The sequence below is a fragment of the Muscardinus avellanarius genome (genome assembly GCF_963383645.1).
Source record: "Muscardinus avellanarius genome assembly, chromosome: 5".
Taxonomy (NCBI): Eukaryota; Metazoa; Chordata; class Mammalia; order Rodentia; family Gliridae; genus Muscardinus; species Muscardinus avellanarius.
This window is the reverse complement of record NC_137790.1, coordinates 63,401,758-63,426,813: the sequence shown is the minus strand read 5'-3', so window position 1 is coordinate 63,426,813 and position 25,056 is coordinate 63,401,758. Positions and strand designations below refer to the sequence as shown.

General features: G+C 40.5%; 1 protein-coding gene and 1 pseudogene across 2 annotated transcripts in view; one reads left to right on the top strand and one right to left on the bottom strand.

The window, feature by feature from the left end:
• Positions 1–14,780, top strand: part of USF3 (upstream transcription factor family member 3) — a gene marked incomplete at both ends in the record, with an annotated part of 40,416 nt that extends 25,636 nt beyond the window's left edge. The window contains 2 exons of the mRNA XM_080696366.1: positions 4,517–4,613; positions 8,290–14,780. Coding sequence (XP_080552492.1) covers positions 4,517–4,613; positions 8,290–14,780 — 6,588 coding nt within the window. The remainder of the gene's footprint in view (positions 1–4,516; positions 4,614–8,289) is intronic.
• Positions 109–3,908, bottom strand: LOC308263109 (zinc finger CCHC domain-containing protein 9-like; annotated as a pseudogene). The gene is made up of 2 exons: positions 3,546–3,908; positions 109–554 (listed from the first exon to the last, which is right to left on the bottom strand). The product of its transcript is annotated as a zinc finger CCHC domain-containing protein 9-like (transcript).
• Positions 14,781–25,056: the final 10,276 nt, after the last annotated feature.

Sequence of the window (25,056 nt, the reverse complement as noted above, 5' to 3'; positions counted from 1 at the left end):
CCCAGATCAGAGACATGTGGACCACACAGGCTTGAGTCCAAAGAAGCCCAGCTCTAGGGTGTTAAGCAGGCCCAGTTTAGAAAGTAATTGACATGGTACTATTTGTTATTAAAAATTGACAACTTTGGGTGTCTTTGTTTTGGGTTTCGGTTTAGGCACATCCAAAACTTCTTCATAGTCTGCACTCATTCCCTTTGCCCAGCGACCAACTGTGACCATTCGATCTGAATTCTGACTTTCAGGGCAATCTTTCTTAAAATGGTTCACAGAGCCACAAAGTTTACAACCACCACCATCAGCATAGACACCTTTGGGATTATCAGGACAAGATCGGGACAGGTGCCCCATTTCCCCACACATAAAGCATTTTGCAAAAGGAAATTCACCAAGAGCTGGGTCTGCTTTCTCCTTGCACTTGGTTATCTCGTGCTCTGTGGACCCACATCGGTAACATATCCTAGTGCCCATTTCTTGATTTTCAAGGGCCGCCGGGCAATCTGCAATTCCATGGCCAGGTTTTCTGCAGTGGAAACATACCATTGCATTTTTCTTTGCTGCTTGTCTTTTTTAAAATTTATTTTTTATTTATTTTTATTTTTTTTAAATTTATTTTATTGGTGCACTGTATTCATACATCATAATGGGATAAAAATAATACTTTTGTAGACATACATGCACACATCGCCCAGTTAGCCCCTACCCGATCCCCACCCCGTTCCCTCCCCATCCCTCCTTCCCATGCTTGGCTTAGTGGTTGACATCTAGTATTATAGCAATTTATCCAATATTAACGTTGATAATCTCAAATAACAGTTTCATTTGTCTGATACCAAGCTTTTGATGACTTAAGGATAACATTTCAATATTTCTTTTTGCTTTCTTTCTTACCAGAGAATATTTCTTTCTTTTTCTTTTTTTAAGGCGAAACTATCATATATTTATTTATTTATTTTTCAGAAAAAAATCTATCCTAATATGGAATATGGACTCTAGATACCCAAAATGATCTCGAAAAAGAACAAAGCTAGAAGATGTATATTTTCTGATTTCAAACCATATAAAGCTACAATAATTGAAACAGTGTAGTACTGTTCTAAAGGCAGATATATAAACCATTGGAGTTAAATAAAAGCCTAGAGGTAAATTCTTCCATATATTGTCAGGTTATTTTTGACAAGGTTTCCACGAACATTTGGTGGTGGAAATAATTATCTTTTAACTAAATATTGTTGAAAAATAATAATTACATGGAAGAGAATAAAATCGGACCCTTACTTAACACCATATACAAATATTAACTCAAAATAGATAAAAGACCTAAATATAAATCTTAAGACTATAAACTTTTAGAAGAAAATCTGGGTCATAAAACCTCACAACATTGAAATTGGCAGTGATTTCTTGGATATGATTTCAATGGCACAGGCAACAGAAGGGTAAACAAACTCCCTAAAAAATAAAAAAGATATTGTATATCCTAAGACAATGTAAACCGAGTTAAAAGTTACTGATAGAATGGGATAAATATTTCCAAATGCTATATCTGAAGGTATATTAGTATTCCAATTAGAAATCCTAAAAATTAGCAACAATAAAAGCAAACAATACAATTTAGAGATAGGTAAAAGACTAACATAAATAATGAATCTCCACAGATAACCAATCTTAATTGTCTGTTGAATGGAAACTCTTGTTTCTCTGGTTCTGGTGTGAGTTACCTATTTCTTCTTTGTAGTTAATCTCTTTGAGTATTTTCTCTAGCGCTGGTTTTGAAGACATAAATTCCTTCAGTTTCTGTTTGTCGTGGAAGTTTCTTATTTCCCCATCTAATATGATAGAAAGTTTTGCTGGGTAGGAAATTTTTGGCTGGAAGTTGTTTTCTTTCAGAGTTTGGAATATGTTACTCCAAGCCCTTCTGGCTTTCATGACTTGGTTTGGGAAGTCTGGAGTGATTCTAATTGGTTTGCCTCTGAATGTCACTTGGCCTTTTGTTTTTGTTGCCTTTAAGATTCTCTGCTTGGCTTCCACATTGGTCATTTTGACAATTATGTGGCGTGGGGATCCTCTTCTCCAATCCTGTATAAAGGGAATTCTATAAGTTTCCTGGACCTGTGTATTGACCTCTTGCTCTATTTTTGGAAAAATTTCTGCTATTATTTCTTTGAAGATATTACTTATCCCTTTGGTTTCACCTTCTTTTCCCTTCTCTATTCCAATTATTCTTAGGTTAGCTCTCTTAAAATGGGCCCATATTTCTTCAATATCAGATTCCTGCTGTCGGATTTTTTTTTCTAAATTAGAAACTATGCGTTCATTTTTTGAATGATCTTCTAAGATCAAGATTCTATTCTGCATGTGGTCTAGTCGGTTGTTTGTACTTTGAATTGAGGCCTTTACTTCAATGATTGCATCCTTTATCTCTTTTTGACTCTCTCTGAATTCTTTTCGAAACACCTCTATTATTTCTACAGTTATTTTCAAGATTTGATCTTCTAGAAATCTCTGAATTTCTGTTTTATCAGGTTCTGATGTTGTGGGGTTGTGGGCATTCATTGCTCCATTGTTATTCCTCTTTCCCATGATTTCGGAAGTTTGTGCCTTCTCTGGGTTCTTCCCTTGGGTCACTACGACTTCACTTAAGGTGCTCTGGATCTCGAGTCTGGGGTATCTCGGGCCCCACTACTCCTTTACTGGGTTGTATGGCAGAGTCTCAGACCCAGGGAGTCAATCGAGGCTGCTTTAGACCATGGGGGGGTGCCAAGTTGGGCGTTCTCCTATTGTTTGATATCTCTGCCACCGCCACTCCCCCACTGGGTCAAGTCCCTGGGAGTCAGTACTGGGATTTCTCCTCCAGGGCCCGCAATTTGACTTACTGTTGTTGAGTGCGCAGACGTAACTGTAGTGGACTCGGTGAATTCGCTGCTGCTGCCGCCGGTGGCAATATAGCGCTGCTGTCACGCCCTCGGCCGTGAGGCTGGCGTATTTCTTCTCTGGTTTTGAGCTCCGCTTTGAGTCCCTGCAAGGTGAGCTGAGCCCAGCCCCTGGGAGCTTTAGATGCTCCCTGCACCGAGAAATCTGCCGAATCCCACCCGGCTGTTCTGTAGCGGCTCACCTCGGCTCGCTGTCCGCCGCTCCTCTCTGGAGCTTGGTCGGCTGTTGAGTGTGTTGGTCTAGAGCCGTCCGGTGAGGTCGCCGCTGCCGCCGGCAGTAAGGCGCTGCTGCCGCGTCCTCGGGCATGAGGCCAGCGTATCTCCTCTGTGGCTCTGAGCTCCATTATGAGTTCCCTTCCTCTCTGGAGCCTGGTGCTGCAAAAGAAGATGGCGCCCACCACTCCACGCCGCGGCTCTGGCTGCAGCACTGCGGTCTGGTTTCTAGTGTCTCGTTTTTCCAGCCCTCTTTTTCTCTGTCCCTTGTAATTACATTTTTTGTTTCTCTGCTGATGGTGTTTTCTGGCTATGAAAGGCGCTGATTTTGTGGCAATAGAGATTGGTTGTTAGCGGGGCTCATAAGCCCCGCTTTCCTCTGTCGCCATCTTCCCGGAAGTCCTGCTTGTCTTTTTAATCTTCGTCCTTCCCGCCGACTGTCTTTCTTTAAAGCAATTGAAATTTCTTCCCTTACTTCCTGGCTGTCTGTTGTTATCATCTCCCCATTGTGAACCATCTGTGGGTTCTGTCTTAGGTATTCCATAAACCCATTCACATCTTCATTTAAGTATTTTTTCTTCTTTTTGTTCTTTTTATGCTTTGCTTGGGGTGCATCATTTTTCAGGGACAGCCTACTAGGTCCAGGTTGTTTATGCTTGGGCAGGTTTGGCTTGTTCCCTCCAAGGAGCCCTTTTTCATGTCCTCCCATGATGTTGCAGACAAGGTTCTCTTATTATGTGTGGTAGTAACTCGTGCCCAGCCCATCTGGTCATGATTATATCAGAGGTACCTTGTCAGTCTTTAAGGTAAGTGTGGCTGGTTAGTTATCATTGTGCGCGGATCAGCTTGGAACTTTTAAATGGCTAACTGTGTGTGTGTGTGTGTGTGTGTGTGTGTGTGTGTGTGTGTATGTATTTTGTGGTCCTGGGAATTGAACACAGGGTGATTCTACCTCTGAACTATACCCCCAGCCCTATTTTCTTTCTTTCATTTTTTTTTTTTTTTTTTTTTTTTGTGGTACTGGGGGGTGGAACCCAGAGGATTTCTACCTCCGGGCTATACTTGTAGACCTATTTTATTTGGAAACAGGGTCTCACTAAGTTACTGAGAGCCTCACTAAATAGCTGAGACTGGCTTCGAACTTGTGCGATCCTCCTGTCTCAGCCTCCCAAGCGTGGGGATTACAAGCGTGCGCCACCATGTCCGGATTTTTCTTTTTTAATTTTGAAACAGTGTCTCACTAATTTGTGGAGGGCCTCACAAATTTGCACTGAGACTGACTGTGAACTTGAGATTCTCCTGTCTCAGCCGCCAAAGCAAGGGGACCAGGTGCTGCATAAGCTGGGGAATTAAATGGTTACTCTTTTTGGCAGAGCAAGAATATGATCCTGGACCAAGCCTTTAAATATATAACAGAATTGAAAAGACAAAATGATGAACTCCTGCTTAATGGAGGAAACAATGAACAAGGTAAAGATTTGGAGATTCTTATTTTTTGTTATTTGTTAAATATATAGGCCTTTGTGTTACAGCTAAACTTATTTAGAATGCATAAGGCTGCTTTCTTTTTTCCCTAAAACATTGAGTCTGGGAGAATAGTGTTGCAAATAAAATCATTTAACTCTTCTCCCTCCTCTCTGAGCAACTGTAATCTTGCATGCTTGCCTAATTTTGATTTTGGACCCTTCTATGTACTTCATGTTTGCCTAACTTTAACTCATGATACTAATAATACTAAGTCTCCTTTATTCTAGTTGGATCTTGCAGCTAGGGAATTCCTGTAAGAGGATATAGGGAGGAACTCTGCTTAGTGTAACTTAAAAAGAAGATGGGATAGACCTGTGCCAAGTCTTTATTTTACATTAACTCAAAAAGTCAAACATTCATTTTATAATTATTTGCATTGATGTAAATATGTATCAAACTGCCTGATAATGTAGTGATTGATACTTGATTTTTAGGTAGAGGTGACATTTTATGTTATCAAATGAGTTCTTTATTTCTACTACCATTGGAGAGAATCAGAAAAAAAAAATAACCATGTCAATCTTAGGGTGGTAGGCCAGTTCAAATTGTCCTTTTTATGGTTTTGACGACAGCAGAGAGAGAATTTCCTTTGACAACTCAACAGTCTACCTTAAAAAAAGAGAAAATAAGCAGAATTTGCTGAGGTAAGGAGAGTGCTAGGCACAGTTTATTGTAATGGGTGGGAAGAATATTCAAAAGCATATCCAGAAGGCCAGCATTCACAATTCTCTTTGTTAACTTTTAGTTAAATGACAGCTAAACCCCACTCAGAGTTTAGGTCAGCTGTCTTTCTGGTCTAGGTCCTTTTATGTGATGCTGCCAGATAGTTAGGTACACTGATCTGTGTTGACTAATCATTACATGATACCCCACAAAAGGATGGGAAGCTAGAATGGTGTGTGGACTTTTCTAATGAAGGTTTTTTTCATTTCAAAGCATGGAGGCTAAGGCATTCAAGTTACTTTAGAGAAAAGGGAAACTATTAAAATACTGGGTGCATGGGGCTCAGCAAAGCTGAACATCAGGAACAAGGGTTGGAGGAGGGGCAGTGCCCAAGGCAGCTGCAGTTTGCTGTCATCCTGGCCTTCACCATTGTTTCTCTAGGTCTTTTTCTGCCCCCCTCCCTCTCTCCCTCCCTCCCTCTCCCTCTCCCTCTCCTTCTTCCTCTCCCTCTCCCTCTCTCCCCCTCTCCCCCTCTTCCCCTCTCCCTCCCTCTCTCCCTCTCTCCCTCTGTCCCTCTCCCTCTCTCCCTCTCTCTCCCTCTCCTTCTCTCTCTCTCTCTCTCTCCCTCCCTCCCTCCCTCTCTCCCTCTCTCTCTCTTTCTCTCTCTCTCTCTCCCCAGTGACTTCCTCTGCAAACTCAACCATCCACATGACAGTTCAGCGTAGTAGTTGAAGCAGTAGCCTTGGAGTCAGGCATGCCTGAACTTGAGTTTCAGCTTCATTTTCTCACTTAGTACCCTTAGGCCAGTTACTAAGCCTTCCCAAGTATCAGTGGTGCTGGAAATTGAACCCAGGACCTGGTGCATGCTTGGTTCTACCACTGAACTATACCTTTAGCTCTTTTTGTTTTATTATAGAGACAGGGTCTCACTAAGTTGCTTGGGCTGGCCTCAAACTTGTGATCCTTTTGCCTTCTCTGCCCAAGTAGAAGGGATTATAAGTGTGTGCTACTGTGTCCAGCTCAGTTTCTGTACCTCAAAATGAGGTTAATTAAGCCAGGTGTGGTGGCACACACTTTTAATCCCAGTTACTTGGGAGACTGAGAAAGAAGGATCTCAGGTTTCTGGATAGCTTCAGCAATATAGTGAGGCCCTCCACAACTTAGTAAGACCCTGTTTCCAAATAAAGTAATGAAGTAGGGCTGGGGATATAGCCCAAAGGTAGAATGCCCCTGGGTTCCATCTGCAGCACTACAAAAACAAAAACAAAAACAAAAAAAGAAAAGAAAAGAAAAGAAAAAAAATGAGGATAATTATAATATCTACTTGGATGATTTTAGGCAAATTATGTAACCACTATGAGCTAAGTCTTACATTTACAAATAGTGATAATAAAACATAGTTACCATTTCCTGGTCCTTATGAGGACTAAGAGATAATATAAGTAAAGCCTTTAGCCTAAAGCCTAGTATATGGTAAATGCTTGATAAATGTTAGTTGTCTTCATTGGTGGTGTCATCATTAAATGAGACAATGAATGAAAAGTGTCAGGCAGTAAATATGCAGTAAGTGAGAACAAGTAGATTATTACTATTTGGTTCTTAATGATTATATATATTTTAATTTTTAATGTTCATGGAATACTGGCATTTTTCATCATGTAGTTTAAATATCTGAGAAAAATGGCCTGGCAGTCAGTTCATTCTTGTTGAAATGGAACTTTTCATTTTAGGCTGCTTCATAAGTCTTATAGGTTGACTGCCTTTGGTGGGGAAGGAATAAGAATACCTACAACTGTGGCAAGACAGATGGAGGTATAGGCCACAGAGCATAAACACCAGCAGACAAAGCTGTCCCCATAGGAGGACCTGTGGCTGAAGTCATCTTCTTTAGAAAGGAGATGGGTGTGACGGACCCTTCGCTGCTTAGCAGCAAACCTGGCCCTGCCAAGGGAAACTCAGGTTCCATTGCTGATGCCCTTTATGGTATTCTACTACTCGACTTCTGACTTGTTCTCATTCCTTTTGTCTCCATTGTTTCAAAGGTTAAATGAAAAAAATAAAAGTTATTTGGAAAAGAGGCCATTATCACCACAAGTCATGTTAGGTGTTACAGCATTTAAGTGGTATGATGGGATACTTAGTGTTATTTTCCCAACATGTAACCATAATATCAATGTCTTTCTTTGCTTCACTGGTGTACCTGCACTATTGGAAATGTTCAAATTGGGAATTTTGATATTTCTGCATTATGAACTATTTTCAGTGGTTGACCTTTTTTTTTTTTTTTTTTTTTTTTTGGTAGTACTGGGGGTGAACCCAGGGGCTTTCTACCTCCGGGCTATACTCCCAGACCTATTTTTTAATGTTTTATTTGGAAACAGGGTCTCACTAAGTTGCCAAGAGCCTAAGTAGCTGAGACTGGCTTCGACCCTTGGGATCCTCCTGTCTCAGCCTCCCAAGCATGGGGATTACATGCGTGTGCTGCCATGCCCGGCAGTGCTTGGCCTTTGAAGATATATATAATTTTAAAAGGCTAGGGTGGGAGTTTGAGGTACCATTCTTTTTTTTTTTTTTTTTCTTTCCCAGTATTGGGCATGGAACCCAGGGGCAGTTTACCTTCGAGTTATACCTCCAGCCCTAGTTTTTATTCTTTATTTTGAAACAGGGTCTCACTTAGTTGCAGAAGGCCTCACTAAGTATCTGACTATGAACCACAATCTTCCTGTCTCAGCCTCCCAAGTATTGGGATTATAAGCATATGCTAGCATGCCTGGCTTGAGTTACCATTCTAAAAGAAGAAAGAATGTATATTAGCAAAGAGCTGAAGATTCTCAATTTATTATTTGGAATGCTAGAATTAGAGTTCAGTAGTTCAGTACATAGTTCTTTTTCAAGTTATTATTATTATAAGTGCTGACATTCACCAGTTTTTTTAATTTTATTTTTAATATTGTAGCTGAAGAAATTAAAAAGTTACGGAAACAACTGGAAGAAATCCAAAAAGAAAATGGCCGATATATTGAATTATTGAAAGCAAATGACATATGCTTGTACGATGACCCCACAATCCACTGGAAAGGAAACCTTAAAAACTCAAAGGTGTCTGTTGTTATTCCAAGTGACCAGGTTCAAAAAAATATCATTGTTTATTCCAATGGGAGTCAGCCTGGTGGAAACAGCCAGGGAACAGCTGTTCAGGGGATCACCTTTAATGTTGGACATAATTTACAAAAGCAAACCGCCAACGTGGTGCCAGTACAGAGGACTTGCAATCTTGTGACTCCTGTGTCTATTTCTGGAGTTTACCCTTCTGAAAACAAGCCGTGGCTTCAGACCACAGTTTCTGCACTGGCTGCCAACCAGCCTGTTCCTCTTTGTCTTCCTGCTACCATTTCTGCTCAAAACATTCTTGAGCTTTCCACCTCTGAGACTGAAGCAAGTGTGTCTGGGGCCACTGGGAGCTCCCTGATTGCTGTTTCAGTTGAACCTGACCCTCACCACCATCGTTCCTTGCACACATGTCTAAATGATCAAAATTCTTCCGAAAACAACAGTGGGCAAGAGAGCTCCAAATCATTAAAGAAGACAGCCCCTTGCGTTACAAGCATCTCCTCAGCAACTGCCACTGAAGTGCAGCATGGAAGCAAGGCCTGCCGGAGCACACAGGACCTCAGAGATAATTTTCAGAACACCTTCGTTGTTTCAGTTACAACCACAGTCTGCTCCCAGTCTCCCAGATCTGCAGGTGATCCTTCTCCAACGAGTGTTAGCAAGTGCACAAACTCAACCAGTGCAACCACAGTGGTGGCACCATCTGCCCCAGGAGCAGGGAGGACCACCACTTCAGTAAGTACTCTTTCTGCAAATCCTTTGGACAATGGCTGGACTCTTTCTTGTTCTTTGCCTTCTTCAAGTGTTAGTGCTTCAGACTTGAAAAACATTAATAGCCTTACCCGAATTTCTTCAGCTGGAAACACACAGACAACGTGGACTACTTTGCAACTGGCAGGAAACACTATTCAGCCTTTAAGCCAGACACCATCTTCCACTGTGATTCCAGTATTAAATGAGTCTGGTACTAACCCCACCACAACCAACCACAGTAAACACATGGCTACAGGCATTAACTTAAACAATTCCATTTCAACAGATGGGCAGTCAGTTGAGCAAGTAGTTGTAACCTTTCCTTCTTGTCCATCTTTACCTATGCAGCCACTAATTGCTCAGCCACAAGTTAAATCTCAGCCTCCAAAAAATATCCTTCCACTGAATTCAGCAATGCAAGTGATTCAGATGGCTCAGCCAGTCGGGTCAGCTGTAAGTGGAACTCCAACTAATCAGAACGTCATCATTCTTCAGCCACCCAGCACTGCCTCTTGCCCAGCAGTGATGCGGGCAGAGGTTCCCAACCAAACAGTAGGTCAACAGATAGTCATCATACAGGCAGCTAACCAGAATCCCTTGCCACTCCTCTCTGCTGCTGCACCTCCTGGTTCTGTCCGACTGCCTGTCAATGGAACCAGTGCTATAATAGGATCCAATAATTCAGTACAAAATGTATCAACCCCACAGACTTTTGGAGGGAAGCATCTTGTCCACATATTACCAAGACCTTCATCTTTATCAACATCTAATTCAACACAAACTTTTTCTGTTACCGTGTCAAACCAACAACAGCCTCAAACCATTTCTTTAAATGGACAGCTCTTTGCTTTGCAACCAGTGATGTCTTCATCAGGAACTACAAATCACGCCCCTATGCAAATTATTCAACCTACCACCAGCGAAGATCCAAATACCAATGTTGCCCTGAATACATTTGGAGCTTTGGCCAGCCTCAATCAAAGCATATCACAGATGGCTGGGCAAAGCTGCGTACAACTCTCTCTTAGCCAGCCTGCCAATGGTCACACTGCTGCAAATGGTCACACCACCCCAGCTAATTGTGTTTCGCTGACAACTGTAGCACCTCCCATGACAATGGACAATTCAGCCACACTCCCCAGTACTTTTAATCTTGTGACCACTTCCTCAATGAACACTGTCACTTGTTTGCCAGCTACCGTGAAGTCAAAAAGATTGAATAAGAAGTCAGGTGCCAAGAAACACATAGCAGCTAGCAAACCAGCATGTCCTCTGAATCTGGTCAGAGGTGTGGGCAAGTTAGATGGCCCCAGCACTGAGGGCTCAGCAGAGCCGTTGAGTAGTGAAGGATTGTTGGACAGCCTCCCTGTTGCACTACCATCTGTCACTGTGTCCCAGGAAAATAGTGTGAGTGTTTCTGCTTCACATTCTTTAGACAGTCTAAATTCTGAATCAGTAATACCTGAGTCTGTATCCAAATCTAAGGCAGTAGAAGAGCATAGCTCAACCTCTCAAGAATCTGTAACAAGTGAACAATTTGCAGCAGCCCCAGTAAAATCCAAAGATGCCACCCCCATTTTGCAACAAGAGACATGTCAGGATAAACCACCAACTAGTGTAGCATTGTCAGATGCTACCAAATCCTGCACTTCGGCCAGTGTGTTGATTCCATCTCCAAGTGATCCCCAGATTTTGGTTTCTCAGGTTTCTGGTTTGTCATCCACCACAAACACTACAAGTACTGACTGTGTTGCTGAGGTAGAAATCATCACCGAACCTTGCAGGGTCGAGCAAGACCCAGCAGTAACAATGCAGACCACAAGTCTCTTAAAGGGGCAAGGTTTAACAACACTGCTATCTGATCTTACTAAGGAAAAAGACCCTCAGAAATCATCTCTTTCAGTCCAGATGGATCATTCTGACTTTTCTTCAGAAAATTCTAAGATAGTTGATTCAAGTGTTGATTTAAATCCCAAACAGGAACTGTTACTGATGAACAATGATGATCGAGATCCACCACAGCATCATTCCTGCCTTCCTGATCAAGAAGTTATTAATGGTTCTTTGCTCACCAGTAGGCAGGCTGACTCTCCCATGTCTACCAGCTCTGGCAGTAGCCGTAGTTTCTCAGTTGCATCCATGCTCCCTGAAACAACCAGAGAAGATATGACCAGCAGCACAACAACTACCACGTGTGACAGCTGTACCTTTGCAGAGCAGACTGATATAGTAGCTCTTGCAGCAAGAGCTATTTTTGACCAGGAGAACATTGAGAAGGGAAGAGTCAGCATCCAGGCTGATGTAAATGTAGTTACCTCGAAGCCTTCTGAAGCATCATCTTTAGAGGGAGATCAGCCTCACAGATCACAGATCCCTAAAGAGAATGGCACAGGACAGGCAGAAGCAACACCAAATGAATTTAACTCTCAGGATTCAATTGAAGCAGCAGTGGATAGGCCTCTTGAAAAACCCAGTTGCTCTCTAGGAATTAAAACATCAAATGCCTCCTTGCAGGTTTCTACTTCTCAGCCACCAAGCCTCACCAGTTTAAGTGTGAATAATCTTATCCATCAGAGCAGCGGCAGCCATCCTCTGGTCAGCTGTGCTGGTGTATCCCAGACTTCAGAGCAAACAGCTGTTTCGGCAACAGTCAACCTGACCATTTCATCTAGCTCCTACAGCAGCCGGCCTTCTGGACCATCTCTGATGACAGAATATTCCCAAGAACAGCTAAACACTATGACTAGTAGTACCTTACCAAATCCACAGATTCAAGAGTCCCTCTTAAAGCCAAATCATGAAAGCCGTAAAGATTCCACCAAGCGTGCGGTCCAAGATGACCTTTTACTGTCTTCAGCCAAACGTCAAAAGCATTGCCAGCCAGCCCCCCTCAGGCTTGAAAGTATGTCCCTGATGAGCCGAACTCCTGATGGCATTTCTGACCAAACTCAAATGATGGTTAGTCAGATCCCTCCCAACTCTTCAAACTCAGCTGTGCCTGTGAGCAACCCAGCACATGGAGATGGCCTTGCACGCTTATTTCCACCTGGTAACAACTTTGTGTCTCCTGCATTGAGGCAGGCTGAAGTACAGTGCAGTTCTCAGCCTTCAGTTGCTGAGCAGCAGCAAACCCAGGCAAGTCAACACCTACAGGCCCTGCAACAGCATGTTCCAGCTCAAGGAGTGTCTCACCTTCATAGTAACCATCTCTATATCAAGCAGCAGCAGCAGCAGCAGCAGCAGCAGCAGCAGCAGCAGCAGCAGCAGCAGCAGCAGCAAGCAGGGCATTTGAGAGAGAGGCATCACTTATATCAGCTACAGCATCATGTAGCTCATGCAGAGAGTGCTGTTCACTCTCAGCCCCATAATGTGCATCAACAGAGAACTCTCCAGCAGGAAGTTCAGATGCAGAAGAAGAGGAATCTTGTTCAGGGCACACAGGCCTCTCAGCTTTCTCTACAACCAAAGCATCATGGAACTGACCAATCTCGACCCAAGAGTGGTCAGCCACATCCCCACCATCAACAGATACAGCAACAGATGCAGCAGCATTTTGGAAGTTCCCAGCCAGAGAAGAGCTGTGAAAATCCTTCAACTAGCCGAAGCCACCACAGCCATCCCCAGAACCATCTCACTCAGGATATCATACACCAGCAGCAGGATGTGGCGAGCAGGCAGCAAGGCTCAGGGGTTTCTTCTGAACATGTTTCTGGGCATAATCCAATGCAGAGGCTTTTGACATCAAGAGGCCTAGAGCAGCAAATGGTGTCCCAACCAAGTATTGTGACTCGACCTTCAGACATGACGTGTACTCCACACAGGCCTGAGAGAAATCGAGTTTCAAGTTATTCTGCTGAGGCACTCATTGGAAAGACATCTTCTAATTCAGAGCAGAGAATGGGCATATCAATTCAGGGTTCCAGAATTTCAGATCAGCTTGAAATGAGAAGCTATCTTGATGTTTCCAGAAATAAGAGCTTGGCTATTCATAACATGCAGGGTCGCGTGGACCATACGGTTGCCTCAGATATCCGCCTTTCTGATTGCCAGACGTTCAAGCCAGGTGGAGCCAGTCAACAGCCTCAGAGTAATTTTGAAGTACAGTCTTCAAGAAACAATGATATAGGTAACTCCGTATCATCATTGAGGAGTATGCAGTCACAGGCCTTTCGAATTAGCCAAAACACTGGCCCACCACCCATCGACCGTCAAAAGAGATTACCTTATCCACCGGTTCAGAGCATCCCGACAGGAAATGCTATTCCACCAAGGGACAGTGAAAATACGTGTCATCAAAGTTTCATGCAGAGTTTGCTTGCCCCCCACCTTGGTGATCAGGTCATTGGGAGCCAAAGATCACTCTCTGAACATCAGAGGAACACACAGTGTGGCCCATCAACTGCAATTGAATATAATTGTCCCCCAACTCATGAAAGTGTCCATATTAGGAGAGAGGGTGAGAGTCAGAATAGGGAAAGTTGTGACATGTCTTTAGGTGCAATTAACACCCGGAACAGCACCTTGAGTATTCCTTTTTCAAGTTCGTCTTCCTCAGGAGATATTCAGGGTCGAAACACAAGCCCCAATGTTTCTGTACAGAAGTCCAATCCCATGAGGATTACTGATAGTCATGGGACCAAGGGCCACATGAACCCTCCTGTCACAACCAACATTCATGGGGTTGCAAGGCCAGCCTTGCCACACCCATCGGTGTCTCATGGAAATGCTGACCAAGGGCCTCCTGTACGTCAAGCTAATTCTTCAGTTCCTCAGAGATCAAGGCATCCTCTGCAAGACAGCAGTGGTTCCAAAATTCGTCAGCCTGAAAGAAATCGTTCTGGAAACCAAAGACATAGCAATGTCTTTGATCCCAGTCTTCCCCATCTTCCTCTCTCTACTAGTGGCACTATGATTCTTGGACGTCAACAACCTGCTGCAGAAAAGAGAGGAAGTATTGTTCGTTTCATGCCTGATAGTCCACAAATACCTAATGATAATTCAGGTCCTGACCAGCATACACTATCGCAAAATTTTGGCTTTCCTTTCATTCCTGAGGGTGGCATGAATACACCAATAAATGCTAACACTTCTTTCATTCCGCAGGTCACTCAGCCTAGTGCCACTCGAACTCCAGCCCTCATTCCAGTAGATCCCCAGAATACGCTACCCTCCTTCTATCCCCCATATTCTCCTGCTCATCCAACACTGTCCAATGATATTTCAATACCTTATTTTTCTAATCAGATGTTCTCAAATCCCAATACAGAGAAGGTAAACAGTGGAAGTTTAAATAACCGATTTGGATCAATTTTGTCTCCTCCCAGACCTGTTGGCTTTGCTCAACCAAGCTTTCCTCTTCTCCCTGATATGCCACCGATGCATATGACCAACTCTCACTTATCCAATTTTAATATGACATCTTTGTTTCCAGAAATAGCAACAGCTCTTCCTGATGGCTCAGCAATGTCACCTTTGCTTACAATAGCGAATTCCTCTGCCTCTGACTCTTCCAAGCAGTCCTCAAACAGACCTGCCCACAACATAAGCCATATTTTAGGTCATGATTGCAGTTCAGCTGTTTAGATGCAGATAAACTAAATGTGAAGGTATAGGCGAGATTGCAGAAATACTTGTGTGCACATACACACATACAAATACATCACATACCTGAAGAGAGGGATTGTGTGGGTGTCCTTGTGTTTGTGTAATCAATTTTCAGTTGTCTTCTGAAAGTAAGGAAGCCATGTCAGAGATGATACAAATACTAGGTTGTCAAAAACAAATTATTTTTCTTTTTTAACTGCATGGTGTGCTCCCTCCAAACATATTTAGCATATTTACATTTCCCAGTTTGATTTGTAACTGTGTATTCTCTAAATTCTAGTCAGCTGGAAGTTGGGGGGTGTCATCTTGGTATATGTTAGGTAGCAGGAAGGGGCTGAAATTTTAAACTTGATCATTGGTAGTTAATAAAAGAGATAATTGAGATATAGTTGAGTTGCTATTTCAAAAATATAGGTAACTTGATAAAACATAATGGCTCATAACCAGATGCTGGCTGATGTCAGCATGTAAAAATTTCTTACCCATGGCAGATTTTGAATTGAATGTCCATGAAGTCCAGCAGTTATCAAATAAATGAATTGTTTAAGCAGCCTTCATTTCCTAAGTTTGATTTATATATGGGTGTTTTTCTTAATTATTTATAAATTATCTAACTTTCTTGTCTTGTTATTCAAAGTAGGGAGCCATGTTACACTTAATGTGCCAAGATCCTTTAAAGTCAAGTCTTCCTGAGACAATTAGCCTTAACAATAAAAAGCTAAAAAGTAGCCGGGCGTGGTGGCGCACGCTTGTAATCCCCGCGCTTGGGAGGCGGAGACAGGAGGATCGCGCAGGTTCGAAGCCAGCCGTGCTGGCGTAAGAGACCCTGTTTCAAAAATATAAAATAGGTCTGGGAGTGTAGCCTGGAGGAAGGAGGGCTTCCAGGAACCCCAGTACCACCAAAAAAAAAAAAAAAAAAAAAGCTAAAAAGTAAAGTGCATACATGCTCTCTATTTTGTATTGTAGTTTGTATCAGGCCATAAGTACAAAAGCAGTCAATTGTGGAGTTTTTCATAGGTTCATTTAACAATTGGTGTTTCATTCACTGAGTTTTGATTTAATGTTCTCTTTTTATCCTATTTTTATCTCAAAATACATTCTCCATTTATTCAGATATTATGACTTATCAGTAAATAGTGTGCTTAAAATGTACACACTTATTTGAGCCTTACTTTAAAATAAAAGTTTCTTAATGGAGCTTTAAGCTCTCTCAGTATATACATTTTCTGATACTTATTTTTTTTTTTTTTTTTTTTTTTGCGTGTCTGGGGTTGGAGCCCAGGGGCATTCGACCTCTGAGCTAAAACCCCTGCCCTATTTTTTTTATCCTTTATTTTGAAACCGGGTCTCACTGAGTTGCAGAAGGCCTCACTATGTAGCTTAGGCTGTCCGCGAACTGCAATCCTCCAGTCTCAGCCTCCCGAATGCTGGGATTACAAGCCTGTGCCACCTCGCCCGGCTTGATACTTATCTTTTAAATATGGCATTGTATATGGCATTGTTATCCTTCATAATAGAATTATGATGAGAAGATTAATTTGTTCATTATTTTTCTTGATGGTAGATGTGAAATGGTGCTTCAAAGAAATAGTCTTTATGTCTGTGTGGCGTGTGAATGAAAACAGACAGATTTTAAAATATAAACTGGTCCTTCCTATTCCATAATGTGCATATACTTCAATATCTTATTGTATACCATACATACAGTATTGTCAATTAAAAACAAATAATAAATTTGAAAAAAAATGGGACTACCATCTGAGAGTAGGAAATTGAGACCTGCTAAAGCATAGAAAAACTTGACATAGGTGGGGCTTTTTAAAAACCCAGTGACGTTAATAACTTCACTTTGAAAACTTAAAAAACTAAGAAAATAATTGTATATACTGATTTTCTTGTGCTTGTTTAACCCATGGCTTGTTTTTTTTCTTTGTTATATTCTGCCAAAAATGGGATGGGGTGGAGAAATGCATATAAATTGCTCCATCTGCTCTGTTAAAGAATGAACCCAGGGACCAGCATTTTTTCCATCCTAAGAAAGCTGCCCAGGCCTGGTCAGAGCAGTTACCTTCAGCAAATACCTCTTCTAAAGACTCAGCAAAAGGGTCACTTGTGCCTCTTCAACTTTCACCAAACTTTCCTATCTGTTTCTGCGCCAACTACAGCAGCCTCCCCAGGGGCAAATAAATAGCATAAACGAGAAAAACCTGTACTGTCTTGTTTCTAAATGATCCTGGGGGAAAAATAGAAGAGCTTCATGAATAAGTTACTTAAGCAAGACAAAAGATAAATAGCAGTTAAAAATTTTATTGGGAAATTGTCTGAACCTATGTTTAAGCTTTAACATTGAGATTTTTCTTTGTCCTTGAAAGGTTCAGTCTGCCAGATTCAAGGACAGTGTTCTGTGTTTGTCTGTTCATTTCTCTCTGTCTTGATCTCTGTCTCTCTCCCACACACCCACAACTTTTAATTGCTGTTGAGCAGAAGGACTGGAGAGTTAGGTATAATTAGATCTAAGGTAACAGGCTCAGGAGAAGTTTAATCCTGTCCCCGCTTCTGGCTCATGGGGTCTTACTATGTTATCCAGGCTGGTCTCCAACTCCTAGGCTTAAGAGATCCTCTGTTCAGCCTCCTAAGAGCTGGGACTAAAGGTGCATTCCCCCATGCCTGGCTGAGAAGCTCAATTTGAACACTGCAGTGCAAAGGGCTCAAAGTCTGTTACTTTCAGGAATTTCTGTTGCATCGATTATATTTTAATAATTCTTGCTGTCTGTGTTCAGAGGTTTGTTCCAAGAATATTAAATGAGATTCCATGAGGCTTATTTGACCATCTGAAAAAAGATGTGATCACTTGCAGATAATTGGGCTCGTGCCTGTAAGTAGCTCTAATTATCTTAATAGACAAAACACATTTGTATGTTAGATGTCATTTCATATATTGGCTTAATTCTGAAGGTGTCCATTCCATTGTATTGTTATTTGATTAAAAAGCACGAGTACTTACTAAACAGTATTAAGTATTTGATAATTAAACCTACATGATTTTAGGGAGGAAATTATTATATGGTACTAGATATTAGTATATAACTTTTGAAAAGGAATGACAAAATACAGTCAATTTTGCTTATAGTAAATTTAATGTTATTCTTGGCTTGCTAAAATGACTATATAAAGTTAAGCAATCTCCACAAATAAATTATAATTTCTGGACATACACAAATGTCTGAATCATAAGTGAGAGTCATCGATTAAATCATTTATTTTTGCATTATTGATCAGATAGGAACAGTTGCAGAAAATAATTGATTCCCTCAACACTTAACAATGAATTCTAATGAGGTAAAAAATTTCAAATCTCTTTTCATGTACAAGCTTCATAAATGAGTTTTTTAAATATGTCAATCATAGAGGAAATCCATTTTGATGTTTTATTTTTTAAAATACAAGTTGCTTTGGGATATCTTATATGTTTTATACCACTACAGGAAGTTTATTTTTTATTCCAAGACCTTTTGGGATACCAGAGGTAGCAATTTTTTTCCGAGTAAGACCCGAGAATTCCACTGTGGTCAGGATTTGTTAAATATAACTTATCAGAACTGTGGAAAAGGAGGGGAGACCGTGTTCTCTTGCAGCAGTGTCTAGTCACATGTCAGGGTTATGTTGAACTGCAATGATGATCACCTTTTTAAAATTGGCCTTCTTAATGCAAGGCATTATTTAGGCATTTTAAAGTTATGTCATTTGCCTTGTTCTTGCCTTCTGACAGCCATTTCATAGAGAGGCTAAAGTTTATACTCCAAAAAATGTAGAAACATATAATGGGAGTAAAAGTTTTCAGAAAGGATATAGACTCAGTAATGCATCATCTCAGCTTTATCTTTCCTTCATATATAAGGACTCAAACTCTTGTTTTCTTCTATTTGCTCCACATCAGATAGGTGATAGGGAGCCTGGTCATTTCCTCAGCAGGATGATTACTCATTTGCCTTGAAGCATTTATTGGGACCACTATCTATTAGGTTAGTATATGGTAGGGAGCCGTATTTCCAAATTAGTAATTCCTGATTTCTGGCTCTGGGAAACCACAATGCTTCTTATTATCTTAAGGGACAACAACAATTTCTCAAAACAATATTAGTTGAAAATTGATCTAAACCATTTCAGTGTGCCAGATGGCTCTATTCCTTGGTTTGGTGGACTTAAGGTGGGATGAAGAAAGGACAAAGGTGGTTCCAAAATGAAATGGCTTTGGGTCAGTGTCCTAAGGAGCCTAGAAGCCATTGCAGTTCGGTATCTAGACAAATCCTGCCTGGAGGCAATGTGCATATCTAGAGGGTAATAGTAATAGCTAATTAATGACCAGGTAAACTAAGTTTAAATCTCTTGGGTGGTGATGTTATCGGACTAACATGCAAATTAAAGGCAGAAGTTAATTTCTTCTTGAGATGCCATTTTGGCTGAATGTTACCATAGTTCCTTCCCCAAAGTTCTGCATAAAAAGGTTCTTTTATTCTTTTTCTCAACTATACTCTCTTTGCATTCTACTTTTCCTGGGTTGGTTTTTACTAGAGTGAAACCTAGGAAGTGTTTCTGTGAGAGTCTGTGGGCATCACCTGGTTGAGATTGGGCAGTCCAGATATGCTAGGAAAAAGCACTGAGGACGTTGCTGGGCACAAAGCTTCTAGCTCTGTCCTCTTGCCTCTTACCCTGGTACTGCACTTTACTTGAAACTGTGCCTCTGGTCCACAGCCAGATACTGGAACATATCACTTGCCCACTCTTCAGTTATATAGCAAAGGACCAGCTGGGATGGTGCACACTGTGTAATCAAACACCTCCCAAAAGCAAGTACAGCTGATGTTTCTCACTGTTGCCTTATCATTCTCTGAGCCATCTTTGAAGCCAGTCTTGTTAAAAAAAAAAATAACGAACTTAACTAGTTAGTAGCAAAACTCCTTTGGAACACCGAGTTTATAGGTGGTGGTCATTCAGAATTCTTATTTCTAGATTTGCACACACTATCAACTAATCTTCTGGCACATGTATGTGGTCAGATACTTCATAAACAAGAGAATTGAGGTTGAACATGTTGTGCATCTTATCCACACTGGTATTCTTTTGGATGACTGTATAATCCGTCACTGGAGATTTCATGAGACATAGAAGATGATTTGTAATGTAACACTTTTTTTTTTAAAAAGATGATCTTTAATTTTTTGGCTCAGTGCATACAGCTACATAACATAATTATGTCATAGGAACTTAAAGTTTGATTCCTGTAAATCTCTTCTTCAGTTCAGCGAAAGCTCTCTGCCCTCCCACCCCTAAGTCATCAAGTCATTTTCACCTGTTAGGTCACTGAGGCGCTGGGCTTGGCTGTTGTGCTAACCTGGACAGGGAGTTGACTGTTGATCTTCCAGGAAGAAAGGGACCAGTGTTGCTTATGATGCTGCAGTCGTGTTACTGTGAAGAAAAGATTCGCTTCCACTTTCAGCAGGTTATATAAATAAATATATATACATATATATTTTCATTTTGGTAAAAAAAAGTCTGAAAAATCTGAGGAGGACATAATTACCTTCACAAATTATTTATAGATACTCTGGGTGAGAAGCTTATACTGTAGGGCGGTCACCAGGAAAAATCTAATTTTAGTGCTTCAGTAGTATAATATTTGTGTCTATTACTATGCCAGCAGGGTTTGCTGTGCACTGTGTCCTATTACTGTAAATCACCTGGTTTATAATTCTAATGGAAACTAATTTGTTTTGTAATGGAATCCAGAGCAGATATGTATAATATGATCAGGATTGTCCTGCAGCTGTAAATAAGAATAGGTCCTGTTTATTTTGACATCTTTTTACAAATGCATTGTATTAGGGTGTGAATATTCTGAACCATGCTCTTGTTTAAAGTTTTGAAATTTTTATTGTTAAATGTAACATTTTAATGGTTGTAATAATTATTTGTATAGATATGAATATAGTATTTTATTTAAGAAAATAAACTTTGCATATTTTGCATTGTGAATTCTGTTCTTTCTGATCATTGCCTGTGATGTGCTAAACCTGCTTGTCTTGCAAACTGAAGTATTATATTCAAGTAAGTCTTTTTTTTTTTTCCATGCTGGTTTTGAACCCAGGGGCATTCTACATCTGAGCCACACCCTCAGCCCTATTTTGTTTTTTATTTTGAAACACAGAGTCTCACAAAGTTGCTGAGAGCCTTGCTAAGTTGTTGAGGCTGGCCTCAAACCTATGACCCTCCTGTCTTAGCATCCCAAGTACAGGGATTATAGATGTTTTTCACCACACTCTGCCAAATGTGATTTGAGAGAAACAAATGAGAGTGGCTTGTACAATATAAAATTGGGTATAGTTAAAATGCCTATAAGTCCATTTATTACCACTCCAGGGATGGTAAGAATAATAAATTAAGGAAACAAAATTCAGGATAATGGATATCTCTTGAGAAAGGACAGAGAGGGATTGTATTAAGGAAGAGTGCTTCAAAAGCAATAGGATTCGCCAGGCATGGTGGCGCATGCTTGTAATCCCTGCGCTTGGGAGGCTGAGACAGGAGGATCGCACAGGTTCAAAGCCAGCCTCAGCTACTTAGTAAGGCTCTCAGCAACTTAGTGAGACCTTGTTTCCAAATAAAATATAAAATAGGTGTGGGAGTATAGCCCAGAGGTAGAAAGCCCCTGCTTTCCACCCCCAGCACCACTAAAAACCAACCAAACAAAACAAAACAAAACAATAGAATTCATTCAGGCATAGTGGCTAAATTGAAAAGGTCAAAACAGCTATGTGTTGTTTATAAGAGACACAGAAGACACATGTCAATGATAAGGAAAAAGGTTAAAAGTAAAAGGATGGGAAAACATAAAATTACATGTAAACACTAATAAAAAAAAAAAGAAAAGCTGATATGGATATTAAAACCAGAGTGCTTTGGTTTGACTTTGCTGCTGGGTCAGCTGCCCTGCCCCACCCCCACTCCGCCACTGAAAGCTACTGGACGTCACACTGTATGGGATTACAGGCGTGCACCACCACACCTGGTAGACTGGGTCTTTTAAAAATCTTCCCAGAAAGAAAACTTTAAAGTGGTTTCAGTGGTATAGTCTTCTAAACATTAAAAAAAAATAAAAGGTTTTTTTATAACCCAAATAACCCAAACTCATGAAACAGTAAGAAGGAACACATCTGAACTTGTTTTAGGAAGTTATATTAATTTTTTTTCGATACTGGGGATTGAACCCAGGGTGATTCTACCTCCGAGCTACACCATCAACCCTATTTTTTTTTTTTTTAATGGTGGTACTGGGGTTCCTGGAAACCCTTCTACCTCCGGGCTACACTCCCAGACCTATTTTTTAATATTTTTATTTAGAAACAGGGTCTCTTAAGCCAGCGAGGCTGGCTTTGAGCCTGGCGATCATCCTGTCTCCACCTCCCAAGTGCGGGACAAGCGTGCGCCACCACGCCTGGCATATTTTTTAGTCTTTCTTTGTCCTTTTTTTTCTCTTTCTTTCTTTCTTTTTTTTTTTTTTTTGTATTGGTGATGAAACCCAGGAAGATTCTACCTCTGAGCTACACCCCTAGCCCTATTTTTTTATTCTTTATTTTGATTTGAAACAGTACCTCACTGAGTTGCAAAGGGCCTCAGTAGCTGAGACTGGCCGCAAACCATAATCCTCCTGTCTCAGCCTCCCAAATGCTGGGATTACAAGTATGTGCTACCACGCCTGGCTCGCTCTTTCCTTCCTTCCTTCCTTCCTTCCTTTCTTTCTTTCTTTCTTTCTTTCTTTCTTTCTTTCTTTCTTTCTTTCTTTCTTTCCTTCCTTCCTTCCTTCCTTCCTTCCTCCTTTCTTTCTCTCTTTTTTTTTTTTGCGGTACTGAGGGTGGAATCCAGGGGCATTCTACCTCTAAGCTAAACCCCCAGTCTTATTTTTTTTTATTCTTTATTTTGAAAGAGGGTCTCACTGAATTGCAGAGTGCCTCACTAAGTAGCAGAGGCTGGCCATGAACTGTGAGCCTCCTGTCTCAGCCTCCGAAATGCTGGGATTACCAGTGTGCAGCCACCATACCCTTGCTTATTCTTTATTTATTTATCTTTTGTTTTGTTTTTTGTTTTCTTAAGATTGTTTCTTTTTTTTAATTTTATTTTATTGGTGCACTGTATTCATACATCATAGTGGGATACAAACTTTTGTAGACATACATGCACACATCACCCAGTCAGCCCCCACCCGATCCCCACCCCATTCTCTCCCCATCCCTCCCTCCCATGCTTGGCTTAGTGGTTGACATCTAGTATTATAGCAATTTATCCAAAATTAACGTTGATAATCTCAAATAACAGTTTCATTTGTCTGATACCAAGCTTTTGATGACTTAAAGATAACATTTCAATATTTCTTTTTGCTTTCTTTCTTACCAGAGAATATTTTTTTCTTTTTTTTAGGTGAAACTATCATATATTTATTTTTCAGAAACAAATCTATCCTGATATGGAATATGGACTCTAGATACCCAAAACAATCTCGAAGCAAAAACAAAGCTAGAAGATGTATATTTTCTGATTTCAAACCATATAAAGCTACAATAATTGAAACAGTGTAGTACTGTTCTAAAGGCAGATATATAGACCATTGGAGTTAAATACAAGCCTAGAGCTAACTTCTTCCCTATATTGTCAAGTTATTTTTGACAAGGTTTCCACGAAGATTTGGTGGTGGAAATAATAATCTTTTAACTAAATATTGTTGAAAAATAATAATTACATGGAAAAGAATAAAATTGGACCCTTACCTAATCCCACATACAAGTATTAACTCAAACTAGATAAAAGACCTAAATATAAATCTTAAGACTATAAACTTTTAGGAGAAAATCTGGGTCATAAAACCTCACAACATTGAAATTGGCAGTGATTTCTTGGATATGATTTCAATGGCACAGGCAACAGAAGAATATACAAACTCCCTAAAATATAAAAGAAAATATTGTATATCCAAAGACAATGTAAACAGAGTTAAAAGTTACTAATAGAATTGGATAAAATATTTTCAAATGCTATATCTGAAGGTATATTAATATTCCAACTAGAAATCCTAAAAATTAACAACAATAAAGGCAAACAATACAATTTAGAGATAGGTAAAAGACTAACATAAATAATGAATCTCCACAGATAACCAATCTTAGTTGTCTGTTGGGTGGAAACTCTTGTTTCTCTGGTTCTGGTGAGTGTTACCTATTTCTTCTTTGTAGTTAATCTCTTTGAGTATTTTCTCTAGCGCTGGTTTTGAAGACATAAATTCCTTCAGTTTCTGTTTGTCATGGAAGCTTCTTATTTCTCCATCTAATTTGATAGAAAGTTTTGCTGGGTAGGAAATTTTTGGCTGGAAGTTGTTTTCTTTCAGAGTTTGGAATATGTTACTCCAAGCCCTTCTGGCTCTCATGACTTGGTTTGGGAAGTCTGGAGTGATTCTAATTGGTTTGCCTCTGAATGTCACTTGGCCCTTTGTTTTTGTTGCCTTTAAGATTCTCTGCTTGGCTTCCACATTGGTCATTTTGACAATTATGTGGCGTGGGGATCCTCTTCTCCGATCCTGACTAAAGGGAGTTCTATAAGTTTCCTGGACCTGTGTATCAACCTCTTGCTCTATGTTTGGAAAATTTTCTGCTATTACTTCCTTGAAGAGATTGTTGATCCCTTTGGTTTCACTTTCTTTTCCCTCCTCTATTCCAATAATTCTTAGGTTAGCTCTCTTAAGATGGGCCCATATTTCTTCAATGTCAGATTCCTGCTGTTGGATATCTTTTTCTAGATTAGAAACTATGCATTCATTTTTGGATTGCTCATCTTCTAAGAGCGAGATTCTGTTCTCCATGTGGTCTAATCGGTTGTTTGTGCTTTGAATTGAGGCCTTTACTTCATTAATTGCATCCTTTATCTCTTTTTGGCTCTCTCTGAGTTCTTTTCGAAGCACCTCTATTATTTCTACAGTTATTTTCCTGATTTGATCTTCTAGAAATCTCTGATTTTCTGTTTTATCAGGTTCTGATGTTGTGGGGTTGTGCACATTCATTACTTCAGTGTTATTCCTCTTTCTCATGATTTCGGAGATTTGTGCCTTCTCTGGGTTCTTCCCTTGGGTCACTATGGCTTCACTTAAGGTGCTCTGGATCTCGAGTCTGTATTATCTCAGACCCTACTACTCCTTTACTGGGTTGTATCACAG